The sequence below is a fragment of the Xiphias gladius genome, chromosome 16 (assembly GCF_016859285.1).
Source record: "Xiphias gladius isolate SHS-SW01 ecotype Sanya breed wild chromosome 16, ASM1685928v1, whole genome shotgun sequence".
Lineage (NCBI taxonomy): Eukaryota > Metazoa > Chordata > Actinopteri > Istiophoriformes > Xiphiidae > Xiphias > Xiphias gladius.
Genome location: NC_053415.1, coordinates 3,615,527 through 3,640,784, shown reverse-complemented (window position 1 = coordinate 3,640,784; position 25,258 = coordinate 3,615,527). Strand labels below are relative to the sequence as shown.

The window sequence follows — 25,258 nt, the reverse complement described above, 5'->3', positions numbered from 1 at the left end:
TTATTGCCAAGTAGTGGTCTTGTATATTCCTTCAAAGCAGACAGAGATCCCTGAATCTAGAACTTACTACTTCTAATTAGAGGCCTGATTAATTAGGTTTGTCTATTTTCCTTCAATTGTGCCCCAATTTTCAATGAGTGCAAATTAAAATTTAAAGTGCACCCACAGTTCACACCACACATGTCAGGACAAAAACCTGTAACATGGCAAGAAGGGCCTTGGTCAGTGAGGTGACCATGAACCCAACAGACACTCTAACAGAGCTTCAATGGATGGCCATCTCAGCAGCACAAACACCAGGTACTGCTCACCACTTAGATAATACCAACCCTATGGGGGTGGCCGCATCATGCTATGGGGGCTATTCAGTGGCAGGGACAGGGAGACTGGTCAGAATTGAGTGAATGAATGCAACCAAATACTGAGAGTTCCTTGAAGAAAACCTGCTCCAGAGTGCAGGCAACCTGAGATTGGGGCGATGGTTCATCTTTCAGCAAAGACAAGTATCTGACACTGTCCTTGAGTGGCCCAGCCAAAACCCACTAAATCTGTGGAGAGACCTGAAGATGGCAGTTCACAGATGCTTCCCTTCTAATCTGACAGCGTTTGAGAGGATCTGTCAGGAAACTGGTTTGCAAAGCTTGTAGAGAGTTAGCCAAGAAGACTTGAAGCTGTAACTGCTGCCAAAGGAGCTTCTACAAAGCACTGAATTAAGGGTCTGAATACTTATGCAAATGAGAGATTTCAGCTTTTGATTATTAATATATTTGCAAAAAATAAATCCTAAAACATTGATGTGCAAAAAGGTCAATTTGACCACAATAAAGTCCTAATTTATTGTGACTTTCTGAATCCACAATAAATGACATTAAGGAATAATTTCACGTTTTTTCATAAAAAGCACATGTAGGCTATAGTTCCACTTACTATATCATTCACATGCCAAATGATGGCACTTCTGAGTAGCCTTTAGTATCCTAATACTTTGTGTAGTGTGTCTATTAAGAGCTGAGATATGTGACTATACCGTAAGCCTGTAATTATGGGGAGTGAAAACTGAACAAATATTTTAAATATTAAAAGCTAAAACAATCATTTTAAAAGTTTGTTCAATGTACACCTTTTTCATTTTGTTTTTAGTAAGGGGATAATATTTCCCTCTGAAAAAGGGGGGAAAAAAATTCACCTGCCTGCTCTGAGAGGCAAGTGATTTTTTATTTATTTTTTCAGTGTTTGTTTTTGTAATGCTCATTTTGCCAACGAGATGCCGAAGTGCACCACTACCCCAGTCTAAATAGGACAAAACGCGTTGTTTCCTGCAGTTCATTTTAAATTTTTCCATACACTCTTTGTATATTTTTTTTTCTGTATTTCCGCCAGAAAACCTTTCTGCCATATGTAAAATAAAAAGTAAGAAAAAACTGAAAATAATGAGTTAACTAAGTCAAAGAATAAAACATGAGTTGAACTTCAGTCTTCAGGGCGAAAGTCCTATACTTGACCCGTTTCTTCCACCGAAACCTGCTTTAAGTACAGACTTTTCTGTACTTAAAGCTTGGAGGGCTTCTGTCATTTTTGATTGAGTTCTTGCAGATTTGTCAGCCGCGATGTGTGAAAACAGCACTTTAGCTTTTATGTAATATGAACAACAGTTCAAAGAAAAGCATTGTTCTCACTTCACTCTCACGTCTTCTAAAATAGAAAACCATGCTATGTTATTGATATCACTGTCCAGTAAAATACGGACAACCTCATTCTGGACAAGTAGCAACAAGCCAAAACTGGAAAAGCAGGAAATGATTAACTGAAGAGTACACAATTCTGTTTCAAGAAAAGCTGTTGTGCCAAGACTACCCCAAAACATAACCACTAAAATGCTGACAGAATGTTTTCCACTGTGTGTTATTTGTATTGCTGACAAAGACTAACACTATGTTAAGAATATTAGTTTTTCCTTTAAATAAAAGACTGGTAATTCATCTATTCTATTCTATCACTAAGTGGCAAAAACACAGGTCTGTTCTTTGAACTTGTTTTTCTTGTGATTGGCTTTTAGGTCTACCAGCACTCTTTCTTAGCATCGTACCTGATCTACAACCTGTATACAAGGTGAGAAACTAAAAAAACATGAAATATGAGGCCAAATAATGTCTTTTTGTTGTCTTTTGTTTTAACCCAAATTAAGGAGATTTTTTTTTTACCCTAAAAACAGTTGAGACAAATTAAACCCTCAACTGTAGAATCCAGTTTAGGTTTTAAAAGGACTGGTATTTTACTGAAATTGAAAATGAAAAATGAATGGAGTTCACATTGTGGTCATAGTTACAGTCAGTGATTGTATCAGGTCTAAGATTCAAAAACTGATTAAAGTATGGTGTGTAGTGGTTCATGTGTAATGTGTTTTTTCATTGTCCTTGCATCAGAGAGGTCCGGGAGCTGAATCCTCCAGAAGTGTCAGACTCAGTCCTCCAGTTTGCCTCATGGGGTGTTCATGGTCAACAGCTGGTGAGTAGTTTACAGAGTAAAATAAAGGTGACTCCGTCTAAAAACTATGAAGAGTTGGGAAGAATCTTCCATTATTCACTTACTAACACAGTAGTGGATAATTTCATCCTGAAATAAAAGATTAATAAAAGATATTTAAACCTATTCCCTTAATTATTCAATCAAGTCAAAGAAACACACAATAACCAAAATACAACTTAATGCCTACTGTGTTCTGTTTTATTCAAAGTCTGTGCTATATTGAACAATCCCACCAAGGAAAACTGGGTTTTAAATATGCATCTCCTCTGCAACAGATGTAATAAGCACAGTTTATTCTGGCCCATAACTTTCCTTCTCTCAATAAATATTATGGTTATACCAGAGCTGGGTTAAGCAAGAACTTGAATAATATTCACAAACATGGTGTGCATTCCTTACAAGTCCCTGCTATTTTTTTAGACCAAAGAAAAATCATCGATTAATCAGGAGAGTAAACAACAGATTCATCCACAATGAAAATAACTGTATTTGCAGCCTGAAACACCTGTAATATGAATTTAAATTACATTCTCGTCATTTAATATGAGGAAGCCTTGCTACAACAGCAAGGTGAAAATCAATGCTTACTTTTATGTCTTATGTAGTGTTTTATGTATAATTAATTTCATTCTTAGAATCCTCTGAGGTAAAGGCTGATCAGTGAATGTTTCTGACTTGAGAAGAAAGACAGAAGAAAGACGTTAAAATAAACAATTATTTTGAAGAGAAGCCAGCAACAGTCACACTAATCAAGCTGTTGCTGGAAGATATCTTGTTGGGCGACCAAAGCTCTCTGTGTGAGTAATGTCTCCACTGTGCATAGTATTATGCACTGAGTAATCAGTCCATTATTTTCTCCAGTGCAGACAAGGAAAGTAATTATCCATTTGATAGCATATTTATCTCGTTTCCTCAGTATTTATAGCTGCCCTCAGTGGAACCTGTTCTCCAGGAAGCCCTGCAGCAGTGTGTCACAGTGCTAATGACAAAGTAGCATTCATTACTCATGAGCTCCCTGCATTTCTTCTGTGTTATCACTAGAGATGAGCCACTCTGACTATGTTTTCATCAATAAGCGTTTTCTCTCTGCGTCATCGCATCACCAGGTTTTCTCAATCTGGTCAACAGAGATGTTCTATCACTTAGTTCTTGGGGAAAAAATCTGTGCATTAACTTGCAAGATTGATGCATAAAATGTGGCAGCAATAAAATGATTGGAGATGTCTCTGTAAAATCATTAAATGCATATTCGACTAGGTGAATTTAACCCAGTGAAAACAAGCTGATATCATCTTTCTGTCTTTCTGCATAGCATTTTTCCTCACAATTATTTACAAAAAAGCATGTTTTGTACTGCATACTGTGTCTGCATGAATAAGAAACATAACATACACCAATCACCCGCAACATTAAAACTGGTGACCAGTTTTGATGTTATGGCTGAATGGTGTACACTATAATACAGTACTTATCACAGTTTTTTTGGCGTAGTTTTCAATTTAAAACCTATATTTTCTCTTGATCCCACAGATATATATATTTGAAAACAACATTTACTACCAAACAGATGTTCAGAGCAGCTCGTGGAGGCTCACGTCTTCTGGACAGGAGGGGATCGTCTTCAATGGCATCGCAGACTGGCTGTATGAGGGTAAGGGAGAGGCCCCTGGCTCATAAAACCTGCCACAAGAAAGCAATTGAAAAGGAAGCCGTATTCAAATACTGCCTATAGTATCTAGTACTCCTTTAACTGGAGAAGACATGTAAAATAATTTTGGATATAGAAATTATACATATAAAAAGATCACAATTATGTCACAATCAAGTCACAATGAAGTAAGAGGTTCTTTACCAAAACAAAGAAAACAAAATTAAATTTAATTGGTCTATAAAGCTCTGCATTATTAATGCACTAACCCTACTAAATTATGTATTTGGAGAAATTAAATAAAAATATAGATTATAACAGGTTTCAAATAACTCACTGCTGATCATAAAACTTTTTTCCTATGAGGGCTATGTAATAACTGAAGGGAGAAGCTTTTACAAGTCTCTGAAAACCTGTACCATTATATATCACAGAAATGAGAATTACCTCAACTGACCAGTTGACAACTGCTTATTTTGAAGCAAGGAACTGTTAACTGTCAAAATGGCATTGCTCAGGATTGGGATTGTTTTCCACTCAGCCCTTTCTGTAATGTGTTTTACTAGTCAAAACAATGGCTAATAAAACCTGTAGGACCATATCCTTTGTGTTTGTTGTCGTGGATTAACATTTAACAAGACCCAGCCCCACCCTCCTGTCTCAGATTTTCTGATTGTCTTCTCTTTGTTTAACAGAGGAGGTGTTACACACCCAGGCGGCCCACTGGTGGGCACCTGATGGATCCAGACTGGCCTACCTCACCATCAACGACTCCCTGGTCCCTAACATGCTCCTGCCTCGCTTCACAGGATCTCTCTACCCCAGAGGGAAGGAGTACCCTTACCCAAAGGTACTCATAGTAGCCAGCCCAATCCTTCTCTGATCACTCTATCGGTAGAACGGACCTAAAGTTGATTAGATCCAGTTGAAATCTGACTGCTTCCAACATCCTTTAGCTTACCTGATACAGCACTAACAACCTGACAGTACTACAACCTATGTAGCTCCCTTTACTGCAGCGTCATTGTATCAAACCAATGCTATGAATAATACAACTGTGAGCTCTGTGCTTTAGTTTATCCATGAAGGTTAGTGAATCCTTTTCTTGTTTAATTCCTGTTAACGCCAACTTCCCTCCCTCTGAAGAGGGAAGGTTGTCGGGATCTGTGGCACGGGGAGGGAAATGAATATGATATGCTTTAGTAAGGCAAGTTGACACACCTCCCATCCCTTGATGGAGCTGTTTAGCGTATCAAATTACCCTTAGATGGGAGATGGGTTGTTGAAAAGTGGTGGAATGAGGGTCATAAGGCAGAGGGCAATCTCATTTGTTAGTTCAGACCCACAGATGGGGGAACAGGAAGACATCTAATTGATGAAGTACTGCACTTTATCTTAGGCTTATCCACACAGTGTGTAAAACACACACACACACACACACACACACGACTCCATTGCTGTTATATCTTTGAGCTGGGTGAGTGTGGTAATATTGTGGGACTAAATGAAGCAGAGATCTAATTGACTTCCCTTTTGTCTATGAGAACACTGATGCTGTACAGCACTTTGTCATACTTCTGCTTCAATCAATTGGGAATACATTTGTGTGGGTATCTCCTCTAGTGCATTACAACTTAAAAAGCACACCCTAGAGAGTATGCTTTATTGGTGTCATGTGTCTGCGTTTAAGAAAATAGCCAATTATTGTTAGCGTGACATTCACAGTGGCAAACTGCCCTTTACAGTCTGTTGGCCTATTCTGGACTTTTTGAACCAGCATCTTATTGTATAGCTATTAGCAAATAACAACACTAAGGGCTCTATGTTAATTGCACAAGTGCAACAACAAATGCAAAGCAGTAGGTTTTGGTCTCATAGACTGTGTGAGTGTCTCCAGGTGCACCTGCTATTTTGGTCCATGTAGGTGCATCAGCGCAATGTACAAAAAGTCGGGTTGAAGGTGAATATAGAGTAATAAAAACACTCTCAGCAAGTCACATCACTGGTCTCATCACTCCGAGACAGCTGTGTTGATCACAAGGAAGCATGACAACAACAGCTCAACAAATGGAAAGATGCTTCTTCTGGAAATCATGTTGTTGTTTTCTTTTTGGCACGATTTCAACACACAAAAACCTCAAATCTGTAGCCAGAGGCAGATGTCGTGTTGTTTTGTTCAATAAGTACGATGATGATAGAAATAAATGATAAAAAATGTAGATGAAGCTGTTTATATGACAGCATTTTCAGTTTTAATTCTGCTGTATCTCACATCATTAAGGGTCATATCATACCGTAAAAAGTGACACAACAGCATTGGCACTGTAGTACATTTCAAGAATAAAACGTGAAATTCTACATTTGATAAAAAAGAAAGTAGGAAAGGACGCACTGACACACAGGATTGATGAGCCGCTGTCATCCAACATCTCCCACTTCAACAACGGAATACAGAGTCATAACAGACCAGTCTGATGTGAGTAGTATTGTGTGGGGTTTAATGAAATGAATGGATGAAGCTTTTCATACAATATAAAGTCACTGTGGACGAATACTGTCGGAATCAATCATTCATTTTTTATGCCAATTTACATGTATTTATTGGTTGGAGAATAATACAGACAGGTAAAGCAGTCCGAGCGTTGTTCACATTGGTTGTTGTAGCATCTTGAAAATAGGGCCCTAAGAGTCTACAGCCATGCCAGTGGCACTGTGAAGTTGCACAGTTTTGCTTTTTTACCATTTTTACGATGTTCACCAACTATGTGTTAGCAAGCTTAGATTTGTAATCAGCGCTAAACCCAAAATGCACCTGAGGCTGATGGAAATGATGACCAAAGTATGGACAGTGAAATTTTGACTTGATGATGACAAATTAAAGGTTCATGAGGTTACCAAAGTTATAACAATTCATCCTGAGTAGAACATGACTATCTTTACCGCTTTCATGACAAATTTTGAGCACTAATCTCCTTTTAAAAAATTCATTACAAGTATTATCTATTGGAATAAAAAATAAAAAACTTTGCTGCACTGTAGGTTCTTTTTGAATATCTGCCACCATGTAAGTCAACAGCGTCTGTGATAAGCCAATATCATCTGATGTGTCAGTGGGGCTATGCGAGGTGCCTTATTTTATCATACTCCACTTTATCACATTCAAACCTACATTATCACCCATAATTGAAAAGTCTGAATCATAAAACACATTTCTAATCACGTTAACCAAAGAAACTTTGTACCACAAAGATATCATTCCTTGATTCCTACAGATCTTAAACCAAGGTTAGGTTTTTCCAATAAATTCTAGAATTTATTAATTTTCTTTTCATTTCTGTGTGGTAGCTAATCAGAAGTCATCCGAACAATGGCTATCAATGGTTACATATTTGCATAGGAGCTGAATTTGGTGATGGGGTTTAATATAATATTAAATTAGTAGGTGTCTACAATAACAATTAGTAGAGCATATGACTCTGGTTGGGGTTCAGAGAGGCCTGGTTAGCTTCTATAAAAGCTGTTTCGTTTATGTGATAGTAAAGTTAACTCCCGTGCATTTCCTTAGCAGTCATGTGAGCAACATGAGAGAATACAAAAAGATATAAAGGTAATAACAGAATGAAACATTTATTACAAATAAGATGGTTCACAACTTTAAATCTCCCCTGTGATAAGTAACTGAAATAAAGTTTTATATGCTCAGGATTTTTCTACAAGTCATTCGGTGGTACCATATTGTTGGCGTGCATGTTGGAGCTCATTTGAATCCACATGACATGTGAGAAACCCTCCTGAGGCACAGTTCATTTTAACTACAAATGTCCATGTGAATTAAGTCTACAGATACCCCATACATAGACCAGACTCAGAAACTCAAAAACATGTCTTCCTCACACACTCAGGCCCTTTTCATTCAAGCTAGTCAGGGTTACAGCTAAGTAGCAGTAGTCCACAGCATGGTTACTGCGTTTCCCAATTAAGTGAAACAAGGTTCACTTTCCGGTTCTAAAGGCTTACACTACAAACAATGCAAAACTCATGCCTTAGTGAACAGATTAACAAACTTTAAAATACTTAAAACCAGTGCTTAGCTTGACATCTGCAAATGGACATTTCCACCTGTCTCCCTCATTCTCCCTGTCTCTCAGTCATTTCAGTCCCAGCCATCAAGGAACGTGGTAGGTTAAAGTACTCATCACTGACAATATACTACCTGAAACCGATACCTGGCTAAGCAATATACAAAAGAGAAATAAACCATGACAGGCTCCAGGACTGCTCTAAACATAAGATATTTCATTTTCTTAACAAAGAAACAACAAACAAGGCAACAAGACATTGTTGAATGAGTCAATATTTAGAACATCTATTACATGTCTTCTCCTCTCTCTCTCTCTATATATATATATATATATATATATATGACTAGTGATGTGCACCGATCAGCCAAAAAATAATGATAAACAATAATATAAACAATATTAGAGCAGGGTACAACACATGTACTATATGTTAATACTAGTGGTTCTGTTTTAGAAAGAAGGAAAAGAATACATACTGACTTAGAGCCTATTTTGCATTAGTATTAGCAAGTTTCAGATGTGTTTGATCCATCAGACTATTGACCTGTCATCTAAATATGAGTTATTACATGAAGCTATTATACCTCTAAACAGCAGAAAGTGAAGGACTGGAGATGACATGAACAATAACTAATAAACAATAAGTGAGCATTAGTGCAGAATAGATGCATCTTTGTGAAGGCTCACTCTGTATTTCTGAGATGTTCCTTGTCATGTAAACTCTATTTTTGAGAGCGGCTAAAGTGCAGGAAAACAACTGACTTGCCGCAGGGCCTGCACAGTGTACAGCAACACAGTTTGTTCTCTATTTGTTTCATATTCTCATGATATTCTTTGTTTAAGTCCTACTGGCATTGCTCAGTATGACAGCATATAAAAACAGAAAAACAAGCGCAGTGTGTTGCTCAGTGTGTATTGTTATTGCTGTAGTGCACGCAATGCATCACAGATATTACATCAAATTCGATTAGGCCCATGAATGTAGTCATGAATTGATGTTGTTTTTTTCTATAGATGGGTCAAATCAATCCCACTGTCAGACTCTATGTCGTCACTCTAGATGGCAGCTCCCTAACAACTGAACTGAGACCTCCTGATAGTTTTGAAAAGAGGTACATTTCAAACAAATTTCAATACTTATAATAATAATATCTTATTGTTATTTGCTCATTACTTTCCATCTATGTTTTTTCTAGTGAGTATTATATTCCAATGGTGAAATGGGCGACGCAGGAGAGGCTGAGTGTGCGTTGGGTGAATCGAGCTCAAAACATGTCAGTTCTTTCACTGTGTGATGTCACCACAGGTGATTGCACAAAAGTAAGAAACCTTCAACTTTCTGTTGATAATTCTTTATTCTTTTAAAATCCCCAATGAATATACATGAGTTCTATTGACTTACTTATGATCTTTCCAATCCAGAAACATGTGATGACATCAGAGAAGTGGCTTGATCGTAAGGTGAGCATTTCACGCCAGAAGAGCTTCATTATCTTTGATGGGCCAATTTATTTTTTAGGTAATACTGAAGATTTTTTATAAAAGCTGGAAATAAAATAATAGCTGCATCTGAAATAAAAGCCACATGGATAAACACAGGCAACAAACACTGAAAGGGAGGGAAGAATAACTTGTACTATAATGTTTTGCATGAAAAATTCAACGCCATGTACATTTCCAGAGTACTATTTCAATAAGTACAACATAATCATGTCATACTCACCTATCCGCTGCTCCAAGTTAACACTGTGCGGATTTAGCTCTGTAGGCCCTGAATTGGTCGCCTCCAACAAATTTTAGGATAAGACCCAATTCCTGCTGGATCAGCTGTCATTTGATGCGCAGTTTGAGGAGGATTCCAAAGCCTGATTCATTGATCCACAATCTGCCTTTTGGATGAATGGAAGAATTTCTGCCAGGCCTGAAATTTTAGTTGGCTACCGTGCAGTTTGAGCAGTTTCATGGTCCAGTATTACGAAGGCCACTAGCAAAAGATCCATTATATTCTGGAATGATCTTGTTACCTCTGCCAAGGAAATTATGTTTTCACCTGTGTCTGTTTGTGGGTTTGGTTGTTGGTTTGTCAGCAGGATTACATTTACATTTACATCTACTCATTTGACACTTTTATCCAAAGAGACTTACAAGTGAGGAAACTTAGGCGTCAGTGTCTTGCCCAAGGACACTTTAGCACGCCAACCCTGCGATCAGTGGACAACCGACTCTACCCACTGAGTCACAGCCACCAACTCGATTGTGCAAAAACTACAGAGCTGATTTTCAATGAACTAGGTGGAGCGATTGGGCATGGGCCATTGAAGAATCCATTAAATTTTGAGGCAGATCCAGATGATTTACTATGAATTTGGATTCTGGTGTATGTTGTTTGACACCGGCGTTGGCAGAGGTCTGCACTCTACTGAGTACCAATCTAGTTGGAGTAGTACTTTACATGTTGTGGGTAAAAGTGGAGTCTTAAGACTCCTGTGATATTCTGTAAAAGTAAAAACATTGTCTGCATCTTCCTGACATCTGCGGCTCCATATTATTATTTTTTTTTCCTAATACTGCCTTTCTATCTTTTTGTCAAAATTGTTGAGGATACAGCCAAGTTGCTTGAATAAACTTTTATCAGAATTGTCACTGGACATAACCAACTTGAAGTTCCGTGCTTATGTTCAGTGTGAACACCACGTTGTGGCCGGTCAATAAATCCGGTGTGAGCATAAAAATCACACATTCTGGCCAATTTAAATGTGTAGTACGAGTTAATAAAACATACAAGATCAATAAAAATGCCCTGTGTCTGCCCAGCCTTACTCTTTAAAATGAAATTCTGAGTTATTCACTAATTATTTCCAATTGTGTATACTTTGCCATTTATTTTAATTTTTTTTGCTGTTTTTATACTGTCAGTGAAACAGGCTTCAGCTGTTTTGATGAAAATTCTAAAAGGAAAGGGACAAATTATGTGCATTGAAACATTCAAAAACAGCAGAGTAATGAGTATGACATGTCCATTGCTGTACTGTACTTTTATTCGTAAATTGCTAAAAGTTTGCAAAATGTTTGTTTTTTGTCTTGTTTCCCAGAATGAGGAGCCAATATTTTCCAAAGATTGCACAACATTTTTCATCACTATGCCCTTAAAACATGGTGGCCTTGGGACATTCAACCATATCACCATGATCTCCAACCAAGTAAAACTATTAGAAACTTTTAATAAAATGAATAGATTTAGTTAGGTGCTCTCACTGTTTAATGAAATTTCTTGTGTCTGTGTACTTTTTTCTTTTTTTCCCTTATCTGTACTAGCTACGGTAAGGGCCTTCCAATTATTCATACTGCTTATATGATTCAATTTGGAAGGCTCATCATTTTAAATTATATCCGAACTATATTCCCTGAAACACCAGAAAAATTAAGAATACATTCACTTGAATAAATTAAGGATAGTGTTATACAGTAGATGAACTGGAGGCACTAGGTTCTGTGCCAGATTAATTCAGTTTCTTTAGAGACTCGAACAGAAGTTTTAGACTCAAAGTCAAGGCTAGGTAAAAAAGTCATCACTAGTGCACCCCTTTAAGACTACGTAGGGCATGTGAGGACATGTGGACGTGACTTCTCTGCTCTGTTGTGTTGTATTCTTTCTTGTGCCACTCAGTCTGAGGGTCAAGAGGTCAACCTCCGCCACCTGACCTCAGGAAGTTGGGAAGTCTCTCAAATTCTGGCCTATGATGAGACCACCAACTCACTGTAAGCATGAGTTATTGACACCATACAATATGATATATAAAACAATAAGACCTCTCGTATAACAGATTAACTTCATATTTTTCAGTTATTTCCTAAGTACAGAGGAAGGCTCGACACAGCGGCAAATGTACAGGTATGATATGCTAGTATCAGGTAATGGAGCCTTGAGCTGCTAGCCGAGATAAAGAGCAGGCTTCAGAGTTCTGATAATCCCACTTCTTTGTCCACCCCGCCAGATATTTTTCACTTTCAGATTTTGGTGGAGTCATTTTATCAGACTTCATGCAGCTCTCTCTGGAGCCACAAAAGACTCTTTTTTTCAGATATGCAGTAGTGCTCCTAAAGACCTGTAAACTGTAGACTTTGATGTGTAAAATCGATGGACTTTCCTTTTAACATTTGAGCTTTAGAGGTTCTGGCCAGCAGATTTAGTTATCTTCAGACAGGCTAGATTTTTCCCCCTGTTTCCAGTCTATATGCTAGGCTAAAATAACCGTCTCATATTTTACAGACAATAGAGTGGTATCAATCTCTAACTCCTAAAACAAAACAAATAACTATAATTATCAGAATGTCCAATTTCGTTAAAAAAAAAAGTCTTCTAATACTATAAAAATACTTTTTTCTGTTAATTCTTATGTATCTATAATAGAACAAAATGTTTATTTTTGTCATGGATTCATGGCCAAATAAACCACAAATAATGGCAATATCAACAGATCTAACAAGTGACTTAGTATAAGGAAATGTTTTTTAGCTCTATGGGTTGAAATATAGTGTCGATGCATATTAATTACCACTTCTACTTTTAGTTTGGCACGCTTTTCATTTCTTTTTGTCTTTTGCTTGCAGGTTAGAAACAAATTGACTGTATCTCAAATGTTGCAAATCCTCTGAAATCGACTTCCATTGCCTGCTGACATCTTTGTTGCCCTCCTCAAACAGGGTCTCAACTGTGGATCCCTTCTATAAAGAGTGCCTCACCTGCACCCTCTTTAAATCAAAGTGCACCTACTATGACGCTGTCCTCAGCCCAAACTACCAACATGTTCTTCTAAACTGCAGAGGTAACGCCTCATGACCAAAACAGCAGGCGATGTCCTCTGTTTGACGCTGCAGTAACACCAAATGTTGAAGAACCACGTGTCCAGTTGCTTTCGCACCCTGTTTCACATTTCTATTTTTTAATCTAGGCTTGGTTTACTGTTGCCCCTTACACCATTTTGGGTCTCAAAGGGAGTCAGAAATATCCTTTTACACATGTGATAATCATTGTGGCTTAATAATGTTCAGTTTGTGAGGTCTTTATCTTGATCCTCCTTTTTTTCTGAGTTTAGGCAAAGCTTCAAATGTATTGATCAATGCAAGATGAAACATCAAAACGGCTACTGCACAAAGAAATATTTACTTACTCTAAATATTTACTTTTCCAGTATAACAGTGTGAGTCTATTCATGTAACTCAGGAAGAACTCACAGGACCACCAGAATTGGACTGTTACTTGTCAGACTATTACCACATTAGAGAATACAAACAACATACAAGCAACATAAAAATCATTTCTGCCTTTATCTCTCATAGGCAAGGCTACTGCACTGAGCTTTTCTCAAGCCTGTCTGACAGAACAATCAGACAAATATTAAAACACTTGGCCCAGAGAATAAAATATACGATAAAGCTGCATTGCCTGACCTAAACTATTTTTTCCCAGGTCCTGGAATACCCCAATCTACTCTTCACAAAATAAATGATATGAACAGTAAGTATTCCGGTACTGTCAAACTTGAACCAATTTACTATACGGACTCAATTGTATCAGGTATGTTCTTTCATTATGTTTGGGTAGACGTTTGATTTTTTTTTTTTTTTGAGCGTGAGACTTCCTTCAGTGTATGAAAAGTTCATTTGATTGATCGACCGATCAACTAAAGTTAGGAGATTAAGTTACTAAAATTACGTTCTTAAGACAACAATTCATCAACGGATGTATACTCCAGACTGTAAAAAAAAAAAAAAAATGGACATGAGGATGTAATTAAGATTAAGGTGTTAAGTGAGGCAGCGTCAGGGGACTCTTCAGTAGATAAACGATCATTTTCCTCCTACTACAGGTTTGCCGATTAAGAGATAGTGTTTAATCCTTTCTTTTCATATCACGTCATGTTTGACCTTGATTTGGCATAACTTCCATTTATATATATATATATATATATAGTGTTTGGTAATGTACATACAAGTTTGAAATGTTTTTTAAATTAAAGTAATTCTTTTCCTTGCTGTGTCATCTAACAGAGCACAAGAGTCTTGAAAGGAACACAGTATTAAAACATGTACTGATGAACAGGACAATACCCAAGTGGGAACGAAGAACTGTACAAATCAACAACTTTGGTATGACATCGCAATCATCTCTAACTATGTGCTGAATGTTTTAATATGGTTTAATCATCATTACCTGACGATCGCCATGTTTACAACAAACAACCTTTTTTTTTATAGAAGCTGAGAAACAATTGTGCATATTCAGTTAGTGAGCAGTCATCAGTGGGTTGAGGGACCAACTTTAGGTTCAAATTCAGTTGTGTAACCTTTCACATACAGTGCATTCCCATGCACACAAGAATCCAGGTTGCCACAGAATCTTTCCAGAGCTGTTCAATTTTGCATCATTGTATTATAAATTGCTGGGTACATCTGACCTGTACCTGAAGTGCCCCTTAAGATTTGTCATACACATGCATACTTTCAAAAAGATGATTACAAAGCCAGTTATGTGTATATATTTATATGGCTAAGATATCTTATTTCTCTAGCTGGGAAATCGGGTTTATCTAATCGCCTACCCAGATTAGAGTAACCGGGTTTCTCATTTACATGGAGTGAAAGAAATCCAAACTTTAACCCTGTTACTTGCGTGCATGTAAACGCACTGATCGTACTGATGCGTTTCCAGCCTAATACTATAGGTGCCCATGAACTGGACAGTCAAGATCTGAGTCTCAGACATGTAAATTCAGAGGAAACACAATTGAGTGAACAGGTGCAGAGCTTTTTGAGGTGATTATGAAACAGAAATGGAATCAGATCTGCAATCATATATTGTTTGAATTAGAGTAGATGGCTCACCATATCGCTTCCTTAATCTAATCTGCATTCGTCATTAAAGATAATGGGAAACACGTTGAAGGCCTTTTGAGTAGAAACTCAGTCCGATGGGAACCATGTCATCAAAAGCTAAACACAAATGAAATCACAGGCTCATTTTTCACACGAACCACTGTGTTTATTTCAGGTTTATTTTGGTTGTTGAAGGATTTTAATGGAACCTGTCAATTCGTAATCATTCAGAGGTTGTAGTACACATACAGTAGTAGTCAAAGGTAGCTAGTTCTGGCGGTGTAATCTTCAAGACATTTTAACACTCATTTAAAAGGCTTCGTCTTCAGTTCTCAAATACTTCATGGAGTCTGATGAGTGCTCACTTATCCTGTACTGACAATGTTGTCCTGGCATCTTTGCCCTCTTGGTTCACACCAGTTAACACCTCTAGCTATGATCCCATAACTGCCTCCTCATTTCAACAACTGTCACATTACATTATCACTGTGAATCACATAGATTTTAAAATAATTTCCAGGCTGTAAGGCGACCCCTGAAAACTGTTTTTAAAGTCCAGCTGTCTTTGACTTTCTACTATGATATACATGAAATTTAAAGGCTATGTTAAACCTTAAGTCAAGGAAAGCTATTCAACATACTGATTCAAGAAAAGCAACATGCTGTGCCACCTCCCCAATCTGTTTTTGAGTGATTATAAGTCTTTTTTCATGACTGATGAGGCCACTGTGCTGACCTGACCATGCTGTGTGTTGAGCTTTGATTTAGTCAGAAGGACAGATGGATATGCAGTGCATAGCCAAGTTCTAAATTTGACTCATCTTCACCATTAAAATGCACTCTGTGCTGAATGTTAAGGTGTAAGACAAGATCCTGTGTAGAATGAAAGGTTAGTTTTGAGGAAAAATGACAAATGAGATTGTGTAAAATCCCGAAATTCTCATTGTTTTGTGCTTCTTGTTGTTTTGTTTTGCAGCACTTCATCTAGAGTTAATTGTCCCAGTAGATTTGGATGACACAAAGGAGTACCCACTTTTATTGGTTCTGTATGTAATTTAATTTTCAAATTCTTTTTCTATTTGTAGAAGCAGTCTTTAATCATACCTACTATATTGCCTCATTTAGAAATTTACAGAATTTCACAGAATTATATTTTCAAAATCTCATTTCATTTGAGTGATTACCCTATAAACAGAAAGTTTAAACAAATGCTTAGAAATTAGGTTCATGTTAATGTCCTAAATCATCTTGGAGCATCTTTAGTTATATGAATGGACTTATTCTGCCCTTTCACAGTGACAGTGCCCCCGGTGGTCAGGCAGTGAGTGACCGCTTCTCTCTCAGCTGGGACTCTGTCCTGGTCAGTTCTGACAACATCATCGTGGCTCGTCTGGACAGCCGTGGCAGCGGCTTCCAGGGTCAGAGGATCCTGCACGAGGTTCACCAGAGACTGGGAACTGTAGATGTCCAGGACCAGATCGCGGTTTTGGAGTAAGTTTTTTTTGTCTGAAAATGATCCAGTAGATTCTACTAGACCAGGGTAACAAACTGTATACAGTGTCGTGTGGGGTTTGCCAATTACAAGTGCACATATCTATGTATTGACTGCCTACAATCTTTTTGTTTGTTTTTTGTTTTTGATTTTATCAACCTCTACATATGTCTTGTCATGTTAAAAGCTGGTTTTACATACTGTTTCTATGTAGCTGTGGTCAGGCATTAACCTCCATCATATCAGAAGTGTACATTAGACTTATTTGTAACACCAAACAAATGATCGTGTTTACAACAGGACAGTAATTTATTGTCAAATATTATACATTCTAGATCACATTTTTCTTCATACATAGTCTTGCTGGGAGTTTATTTGCAGTGTATTCTCCTATGGCTACCAATTATTATTGCTCTAATCACTGTTTATCACTATTACTATTTACCCTAGCAGCTAAGTAAGAATTTACTTACTAAGTAAGCTGTAAATACTTACTTATCACATAAGTAAGTATTAACCTGTGTGTGGCCCCCAGGTTACCTGGTCTCATGTGTTATGGTAATATGAGAACTGTCTTTCACAAACAAGAGCTAAAGAGATTAAAATTTGACATTCAGTAATTACATTACCATTACCAATCACAGTAATGCACCAGTACTTTGACATTTATGGGGTCAAGCAGGACTGAGTAATAAAAATAATTCAGCAAGTGATGTTTCTGTTTACACTGGTTCTTAAGAAATTTGAAAAAATATATTTCTTCATCAGTGTGTGAAAAGTAATATGTAAGAGTATTTGCTCCAGTCACTCACTCTAATTTTTCAGGCACCTGATCAGGCTGCCCTATATTGATGGCAACAAAGTTGGGGTTTATGGAAAGGTAAGTTACAGTAGCCTCTGTATCTAATAAATAGATAACGACATAAAAATTAAACCGTTCTTTTAAACATCATATTTTTAAAACATCAATGTTTTCTTTTCCAGGCGTATGGAGGCTTCCTGTCTTCGCTCCTGCTCCTTTCCCACAGCTCTATGTTCAAGTGTGGCATTGCTGTGGCTCCCATAACAAACTGGAGACTCTATGGTAAGACAGACAAGAATCCTACAGTAATGGAATATCATACAGACTTACAATATTATAATGATCTGAAGTGGTAGCTTATACCAAGCATGACAAGGACATCCAAACAATTATTCAGTATTTGGTCATCAATGACATATATATTCATTATCAGATTTAGGAAATATGACTTGGCATAGTCACAGTCATGGAATTCTGATCCACTTATTCATAATGTTAAATAAACCCAAGAAGGCTAATAAATAGAGTGGAGTCAGATTAATCATCCATGACATTTTCTATTTGTCACAATGTCCAATAAATAGTGTGTGAATCAAAACAGCAATGCTGTCGCTATTCACAATATCTCCCCATTTACTGTTTTCTTTTTAATCTTTATAAAGGGTCGGCCTTCACTGAGAAATACTTTGGATTTCCATTGAAAGTGGATCAAAAATACCAAGTACGACTGGATGTAAGTGGTGTTTTTGAAGGTTTCCTAGCCTCATTTGGAATGAAATCTCTCTGAACTAAAAATGTCCAGGGGATAAAGGGAGTAACACATGTGAAAATGAGCCCAGGAGGAAGAAAGAACAGGGAAACGGATATTTTCACAGGAACAAAAAAGATTTATTTACAGCTTAATGGAACAAGGTAGGACAGCAACTCAAATGAAAATCCTCGTCCAAAAGGAGAAAGGGGGGAATGGAGAACGGCACTGAACTCAGTATTGAAACACACAGCAACAACACACAAACTGCTACATGGCCCGACTGGTCTCCCCCTCTCTCCCCCATTATAAACCTGTGGATGAGTGATGGGAGTCAGCATCGGGTGATTAACCTGCTCCACAGGAGGAGGGGCGGTACCTAAGGCATAGGGGAGAGGAGAGCAACACAAAAAAAACAATCCACGGCACTAGGGCCGTAACATAGAGTAACCAACTAGAATACATGCTCATTCTTTAATCTGTTTGAACTGAAAGTGTTCAAAACTCAACCAGTTTAAGCTCCTGACCTTACACAATATTATAAACAATACTGCTTATTCTGGCATCAAACATGTAAATGATATACAGGAGCCTAGTTTTACTTGCGCAAGCACAACGTCCAGCACAAAGCAGTAGGTCTTGAGCCCGACTGTCTGGGAGTTTCCATGCACATCTGCTATTCATTCATAGTTAATGAGGGCAATTGGCAGCATGTGCAAAAAGGCTGGGTGAAGTGAAATCATAAATTGGAGAGAGCGGTGATAAATTTGCCCTCTCAACCAGTCACATTTCTTGTCTCATACCTCTGCATCGGCTGTCCCAATCACAGTGGGGCATGTCAAAAACAGCTCAAATGGAGAAACCGCTCCACCAGTAACGGGTTATTACTGTCTAGACCTTGCAGAATGGCTAGTTTTGTTTATGTTTGTGGAGAGACTGAGAGTCCCATCATTTCATTCCCCTAGAAATGCCAGTTTCTTTTTGCAACACAGTGATCTGAATACATTATGACTGCTACATGAAGTTGCTCGCTGCTGTATGATAAAATGACAGTTTGTTACAGCTATTATTTTTTTCTTGATGTATAGGATTAATTATCTCTGCTAATTAGGAATTTCCCACATAAATTAAATCTCATACTTGTTTAAACCCGACAACATATTCAGTATCTTAAACCAGTTCCTTTTCAGATTCTAGGTCAATTTCACATAAATCTGGAAAATGGTGCTTTGTATGGGTCAGTTGCCAACACATCTTTTCCAAGGCAGCCATCCTGACTTGGCTTAACAGGAAAAACAAAAGTCTAATTAATAACATTAACAATGGCTGCATTCCATTTAGGTATGCCAGTTTCAGGGCCCAAGTTATGTACTTGCTAGCTCATGGGCATTGGTTCACTGAGACAGTTAAATAGACCTGAGCCATTGTTCGTCAATTACATCCATGCTTCTTCTGTTATGACAAGTCAAAAAGTCTGCTGTGAAAATGTCTATTACAATGACAAAGCATCTGGGGAAACCTTTATTATAGCACAAGATAAAAAAGATTCACACCTTTGACTAGCTTCTTCTCCATAGCAACAGTCACTGTGGCTCATGGGTATTCCACCATCTACAATGGCAAACTGGTGGAAAAAAGATTGCTTAAAACCTATGTTGAAAAAAATCACCAAAATAAAAGCTTAGTAACACAGCACAGGGAAAAAAAACAAGGTTCAGAGGCCTCTGCTCTTGGCCAGAACATTTCACAACCAATTCCAAACAAAATACCAACAATACACTTTGCACTGCCTCATTTTAACATTCACAATTGTTTGCACTTCTCCTCCCTCTTTCGTGCTGTGTGTACTGCACTTGTCAAAAAAGGCCATACAAACAAGAAAAGCTCATTTTAAGGGCAGGAAAATAACATCTTGTGCTGATCATGGTGCAAAAATAGAGCCCATTATGGTATTTTACTGTTTTAAAACCTCTGATTTCACTCCCCTCTTTTGTTACTTACTATACTCTACATTGCAACTTAATTACTGACACTTACTCATTTACTTACTTACTTCTATCTTTGGCAACAACTGATAGGATTTACTTTATGAATATATACTTGTTGTACCTGAGCCTGTTCAATAATGTGATTTTCCTTTTCTAACCTACTTGTGTAGGCTCATTCATTATGTTCATTCCTATTAATGTAAACCCCTGAAGTGTAATCGTAATTAACACTACTTACTGTTAATTAGCTTTAAATTACATATTTACATGATATTAAAGTTGCTGCTGTTTATATGTGTGGAGGGTAATGTGACCATGTACTGTCTCCGACAGATTTCCACTCTGCTCAATAACATCACAGTATTGAGTCCACTGAACTTTCTTATTATCCATGGCACAGCAGATGGTGAGTGTACAGCTATAAAGGCAAATATGTAGATGTATAATTATTGGCAGGCTAGCCATTAACAACTCCAGTCTTGATCTTTTGATCTTGAGTCTGGTCTGAAAAATTATAATTATCTATCTATCTATTTTTTCTATGTATGTATCTATCCATCCATCTATCTAATAGACTACACTGGCCCTGTGAAGCTGTAACAAAAGTCAGTTTACCAGTGATCACTAAAGGAAATTTGATCACAGCTGGGATTTCCAGTCAAGGCTAATTGCAAGAACAAGGTTATAAAAGAACCTGTGAACACCAAAGCTTGTTTCAGTTTTGGCCTGGGTTGTGACTAATGTAACTTGGCTCCACATGATAAGGAACTGCCTGAACAAGTAAGAAACGCGACTCAGAGACTTCACAAAGATCTGAGAGGGTACAAGAGCATCAGTGGGCTAGTAAACATAAGCTGAAACACAGTTGCAGCAGTGGTTAGGAGGTACAGGCAGAGCCATGCTACCAATAGTAGAAGACGCAGCAGCCGTCTTTGCTTTGAAAATGAGACGGGTAAGTGCCTCTAACTTGGCACAAGAAAATGCGGCTATTGGTGTTTCAGTTATCCATCAGACAGTGCGATGGACATTTCATGAAGTCAGCCTCTATGGATGGTGTCCAAAAAGAGAACCATTAGTCGTAAAATGTCATTTGCCAAAGAATATAAAAAGACTCCCAGTTTCAAGAAGCCTGGCAGGAAAAGAATTTTCCAAAAGGCAATGATCCCAAATACAATGACAAAACTCACAAGAGTTTTTAAAGAAGTAAAAGAGTGAAAAGTATTACCTGGAAAAGTGTGTCCCCTGACTTGAATCCAACAGAACACCTTTGGAGTGTTTTAAGTTAAAGGCAGAGCAACAAAATCCCTCAAGCAAAGAGCAGCTGAAAAGAATCATCTGTGAAGAACATCTTTCCACAGATTTGTGCAACACTGATCTAATCAATTCCCCCTCAATTGAATCTGTTGTCAAAAATGAAGGTGGACATACAAAATATTAAAAAAAAAAAAAAAAGACTGGGATTTCACTGGTGAAGGGTGTACTGACTTGTGTTTCAGTTTGTTCTTTAATATGGGCCTTTCATTATAGTTTAATTAGTAACATTTCTGTTTTCCAAATGAATTTGTTTCATTCGTCTTGGGCTTTGGCTAAAAACAAATGCAATTGTATTAAATGGACAGGATTTGTAATTTATATATTTATAAAATGGACAGTAACTGTTGTAAAAGGCAATGATGAGTCCATTTTAATTATATCTTCTTTTACAGCCACTGTTCATTTTCAACATTCTGCTGAGTTGGTCAAACTGCTGTCTGCATCAAATGTTAACTACACTCTCCAGGTGACTGCTGCCATTTCTTCTCTTAGTTACAATTCAGTTCACTTCCCTAACAAGAAGAGACCTTGATTTTGTATTTATAATTCAAACAGACACTGTTCTTACATAACTACAGTGTGGTATTGTCTATTGTACATGTAAACACACCCAGCTGTCAGTGCAGCAAATGAAAACTGCAGCCACTGGAGATCCTGCTGCCTATAGAGCTCTGTGGGCAATACTCACAAAGTATCTTATCTTACCACTCATTCTAAATGGGTCAAAAGTTCCTAGCTAAGAGTTTCCACACAAGACCTTTTCAAAAACTGCTGAAAACAGCTTTAACTAAGAGAGCTAAGAGAATGGACAGGGTTGACCCTGTTGCTATAGATGACTTCATGTTCCAATTAGGAACTTGTTTAGTAGTCCACAGTGATTTGCTGATAGCCAGGAGACCGGTTTATGCCAGTAGTCGGAAACTATATACTGGATGAACTGTTCAACGTTGAATCTTTGGAGTTTGATTGAAAAATTCTGCTGAAAAACAAAGGGATGTTCTAAGTTCATGTGGATTTCTTCAGTTCCCATACAGTCTTCATATATTTTATTGGATTGGTTCAATTTGTTGATGGGTGAATGTGTTCCTACTAGGTCCACCGCAATCAAATTAACCTTACAAATAAGTCAAGGCCTTTTTCAAAGCTCATTAACAAGGTGCTTCATCCTACTAATTGTGAATACATCTCAGGTATCCTCTGAACAGCTCAAGCTTTGCACTGATTTAGGAGCTGGTTTTAGCATTAAACTGTTTTGTGAATATCCCTGAAACCAAACGTTAGCAGTCTTAAAGCTAGGATTGACACACCCCTTATTTTCTCATAGTTTTTCTTGACTAGTTAGGAACTAGATTGAGTCAATTTTTGTCAACTTTTGTGAGTTAATTTTCAAATCCCATTAAAAGACCAAAAACAACAATGAACTGCTCCTACTAAGGAGTAATACCTGTGTCTAAAGCCTGATAGATCCTAATCCTCTGTGCCTACTGTTGTTCAAAAACAATTAAAAACACCAATCAGTTACCATGACCACACAAACTGTAGTTATCTGACTCAAACCTGCATACACTATTGTGCATACACTATCCAGCTATTGTAAATATTCACTAACACATTAAATCCATGACTCAAAATAGTCCCTAACAAATGCACTTTTTCCTCCTGTTTGAGTAACATCTTCCAAAAGCTAAAGTGACTGTCTGTTTTAGGAACTCACTGAGTCTTTTAAAGATGTACATCTTCAGTAGCAACGAGTGGGCATGGGGTTGTTGGTTTTGGTCATTTCATGGAATTTATTCACAGGAAGAAACCATAATATATTGGCAGCCGTATCCTTTGAAGGTGGAGTAAGTGATTCTGAAGGACTGTCGATATTTGAGATCAAACGGCAAAGGAAATATAACCCTTCCTTAAGTGCTCCTTCAGAAGCTCCAACCCCTAAAATTCATGGATGTAATCTTTCTCATAGCAGAAGCAAAACAAACCTTTTGATATAAAACATCATCAAACAAATGACATGCAAACAAACACAGCATCCAAAACACAACAGAGTAAAAACTAACGCCAAACGTGTGTTTTTAGGTTTTCGTGGCTATAAATCCTCTCACGTTGTTTAGACAAATACCATAATATAGAGCAACAAAACAGCAAAATGTCGCTATAGTTGCTGCTGTGAAGCTACCATCACAGATAGGATGAGACGGTTTCCCAGAGCCAGCACAGCAGCTGCAGACAGTGCTACTCACAGCTCTCCTGCTACTACAGCTAACATCACACCAACAACATATCCTGGCAAACCAGAAAGTAAGCTGAATGTTCATGGGCAAGTACTTTTATGTGTCTGGGCACAGAAATGTAACGTGGGTACCTGCCTGCTAACTAACCATTTGGGATTAGCTATTACAAACATTAGCAAAGAGGACCGAACAATACTGACCTATTGGCTCTGGGAAAAATAGCAGAACTAATGTATTACAGACCTGTGAAGCAGAAACAGAGCAACCTTTGCATCTGTCTTCATGCCTTTCAACTAGCGGAGGTCTCTCCACCATAGTTGGACTGGCCATGGGGACTACCAGACAAATCCTGGTGGGCCGCCGCAGTGCATAAGTCCAGGGCTAAGTTTCTTTCCCAGTCCAACCGTGCAGTCTCCACCGTTCGAAATCCTCATCAATGTTAACACAGCTCTTCGCAATTGCCTGATCAGAACACTTATTTTCTGTTATTGTTCTTCTGACCTTCTCCTCTTTGGCTGTTTCCTGGCCGTCTCTCCCTCTTGAAAATGTGATTATGTTTTGGAGTATACGTCGCCATTATGCCGACGCCGTAGACATTCCCTCCATGCACTCACCTGAACGTCGCTGCCGGTCTCTCGTCTCGAGTCCCAATCAGTCCCATTCAAACTCCACACCGTCTGGCAGTAATAGAAGGGTAAACCACTCCTTTTCCTTCCACTGGTAATCCTTAAATTGGCACTATCTGTTAGAATGGGCCGGGTTTATCATTTTCCGCTGTCACTGCCCCCTTTCCCCCATCTTCTTCTTTGCTTTGTCCTGTGAGCACAGGACAAGGTTGGTGATTGGCTGGAAGTAGTATTTTACGGCTCGGTCCGAGCCACTTTGTCTATATCCCATTTACAGAGCCAGAGCCAGAGATCTGTAGGAACACTGGATTTTTCAGAACACACACAGAACTGAAAGCTAGAGGATAGTAAGGAGATATTCACTGAATTTGACAAAAACTGTATTGGATTGGAATCACTTACTCCACCTTTAACTGTCATTTTATTTGTACTTTTGATTCTGAGGCCTCTAAATGGGCCACTGTAATTATTTAGAATAAAAGGTCAATTGAATAACATTTTGTTTTCTATTTCCTGCTGCCTAGATTTTCCCAGATGAAGGACACAACATTGTTTCTGTCAAGAGCCAGCACTACATGCTAAACTCAGTGCTCGCCTTCTTCAGGCACTGCTTTAAGGAGGACAACGTTTTTGTCCCGGAGAAATCCAGAGAAGATGACTAGCCCATAGAACCTCCTGCAGTGAGACAGTTTTGGGAGGGGTATAGCAATTGCTGTGATGAGCCAACAATGAGAGGCTGTGTTTTCCTAAAGGGCTGTTATCTGTAAAAGCACTCCAAGAGTATTAATGAAAACCTAAAGATCTAAAGTATGGAAGATTAATAGCATTATATTTGCTTGGAATAACCAGCCAGCATGGTGATTTCAGGGTCATGATGATTAAGTTATGTAATTTAAAAGATTGTAGTACTGTCGCTGTAATC

The 25,258-nt window shown here is 38.0% G+C and overlaps 1 protein-coding gene across 1 annotated transcript in view; it reads left to right on the top strand.

The window, feature by feature from the left end:
• The window catches only part of LOC120801611 (inactive dipeptidyl peptidase 10-like), a 51,955-nt gene extending 26,957 nt beyond the window's left edge, over nucleotides 1-24,998 (top strand). The window contains exons 6-26 of the mRNA XM_040148763.1: nucleotides 2,057-2,109; nucleotides 2,424-2,505; nucleotides 4,057-4,177; nucleotides 4,870-5,024; nucleotides 9,271-9,368; nucleotides 9,453-9,576; nucleotides 9,679-9,717; nucleotides 11,349-11,456; nucleotides 11,924-12,015; nucleotides 12,101-12,148; nucleotides 12,961-13,082; nucleotides 13,727-13,774; nucleotides 14,308-14,406; nucleotides 16,109-16,178; nucleotides 16,429-16,623; nucleotides 17,450-17,504; nucleotides 17,609-17,708; nucleotides 18,089-18,147; nucleotides 20,496-20,568; nucleotides 21,869-21,942; nucleotides 24,861-24,998. Coding sequence (XP_040004697.1) covers nucleotides 2,057-2,109; nucleotides 2,424-2,505; nucleotides 4,057-4,177; nucleotides 4,870-5,024; nucleotides 9,271-9,368; nucleotides 9,453-9,576; nucleotides 9,679-9,717; nucleotides 11,349-11,456; nucleotides 11,924-12,015; nucleotides 12,101-12,148; nucleotides 12,961-13,082; nucleotides 13,727-13,774; nucleotides 14,308-14,406; nucleotides 16,109-16,178; nucleotides 16,429-16,623; nucleotides 17,450-17,504; nucleotides 17,609-17,708; nucleotides 18,089-18,147; nucleotides 20,496-20,568; nucleotides 21,869-21,942; nucleotides 24,861-24,998 — 1,953 coding nt within the window. The remainder of the gene's footprint in view (nucleotides 1-2,056; nucleotides 2,110-2,423; nucleotides 2,506-4,056; nucleotides 4,178-4,869; nucleotides 5,025-9,270; nucleotides 9,369-9,452; nucleotides 9,577-9,678; nucleotides 9,718-11,348; nucleotides 11,457-11,923; nucleotides 12,016-12,100; nucleotides 12,149-12,960; nucleotides 13,083-13,726; nucleotides 13,775-14,307; nucleotides 14,407-16,108; nucleotides 16,179-16,428; nucleotides 16,624-17,449; nucleotides 17,505-17,608; nucleotides 17,709-18,088; nucleotides 18,148-20,495; nucleotides 20,569-21,868; nucleotides 21,943-24,860) is intronic.
• The last annotated feature ends 260 nt before the right edge of the window (nucleotides 24,999-25,258 follow it).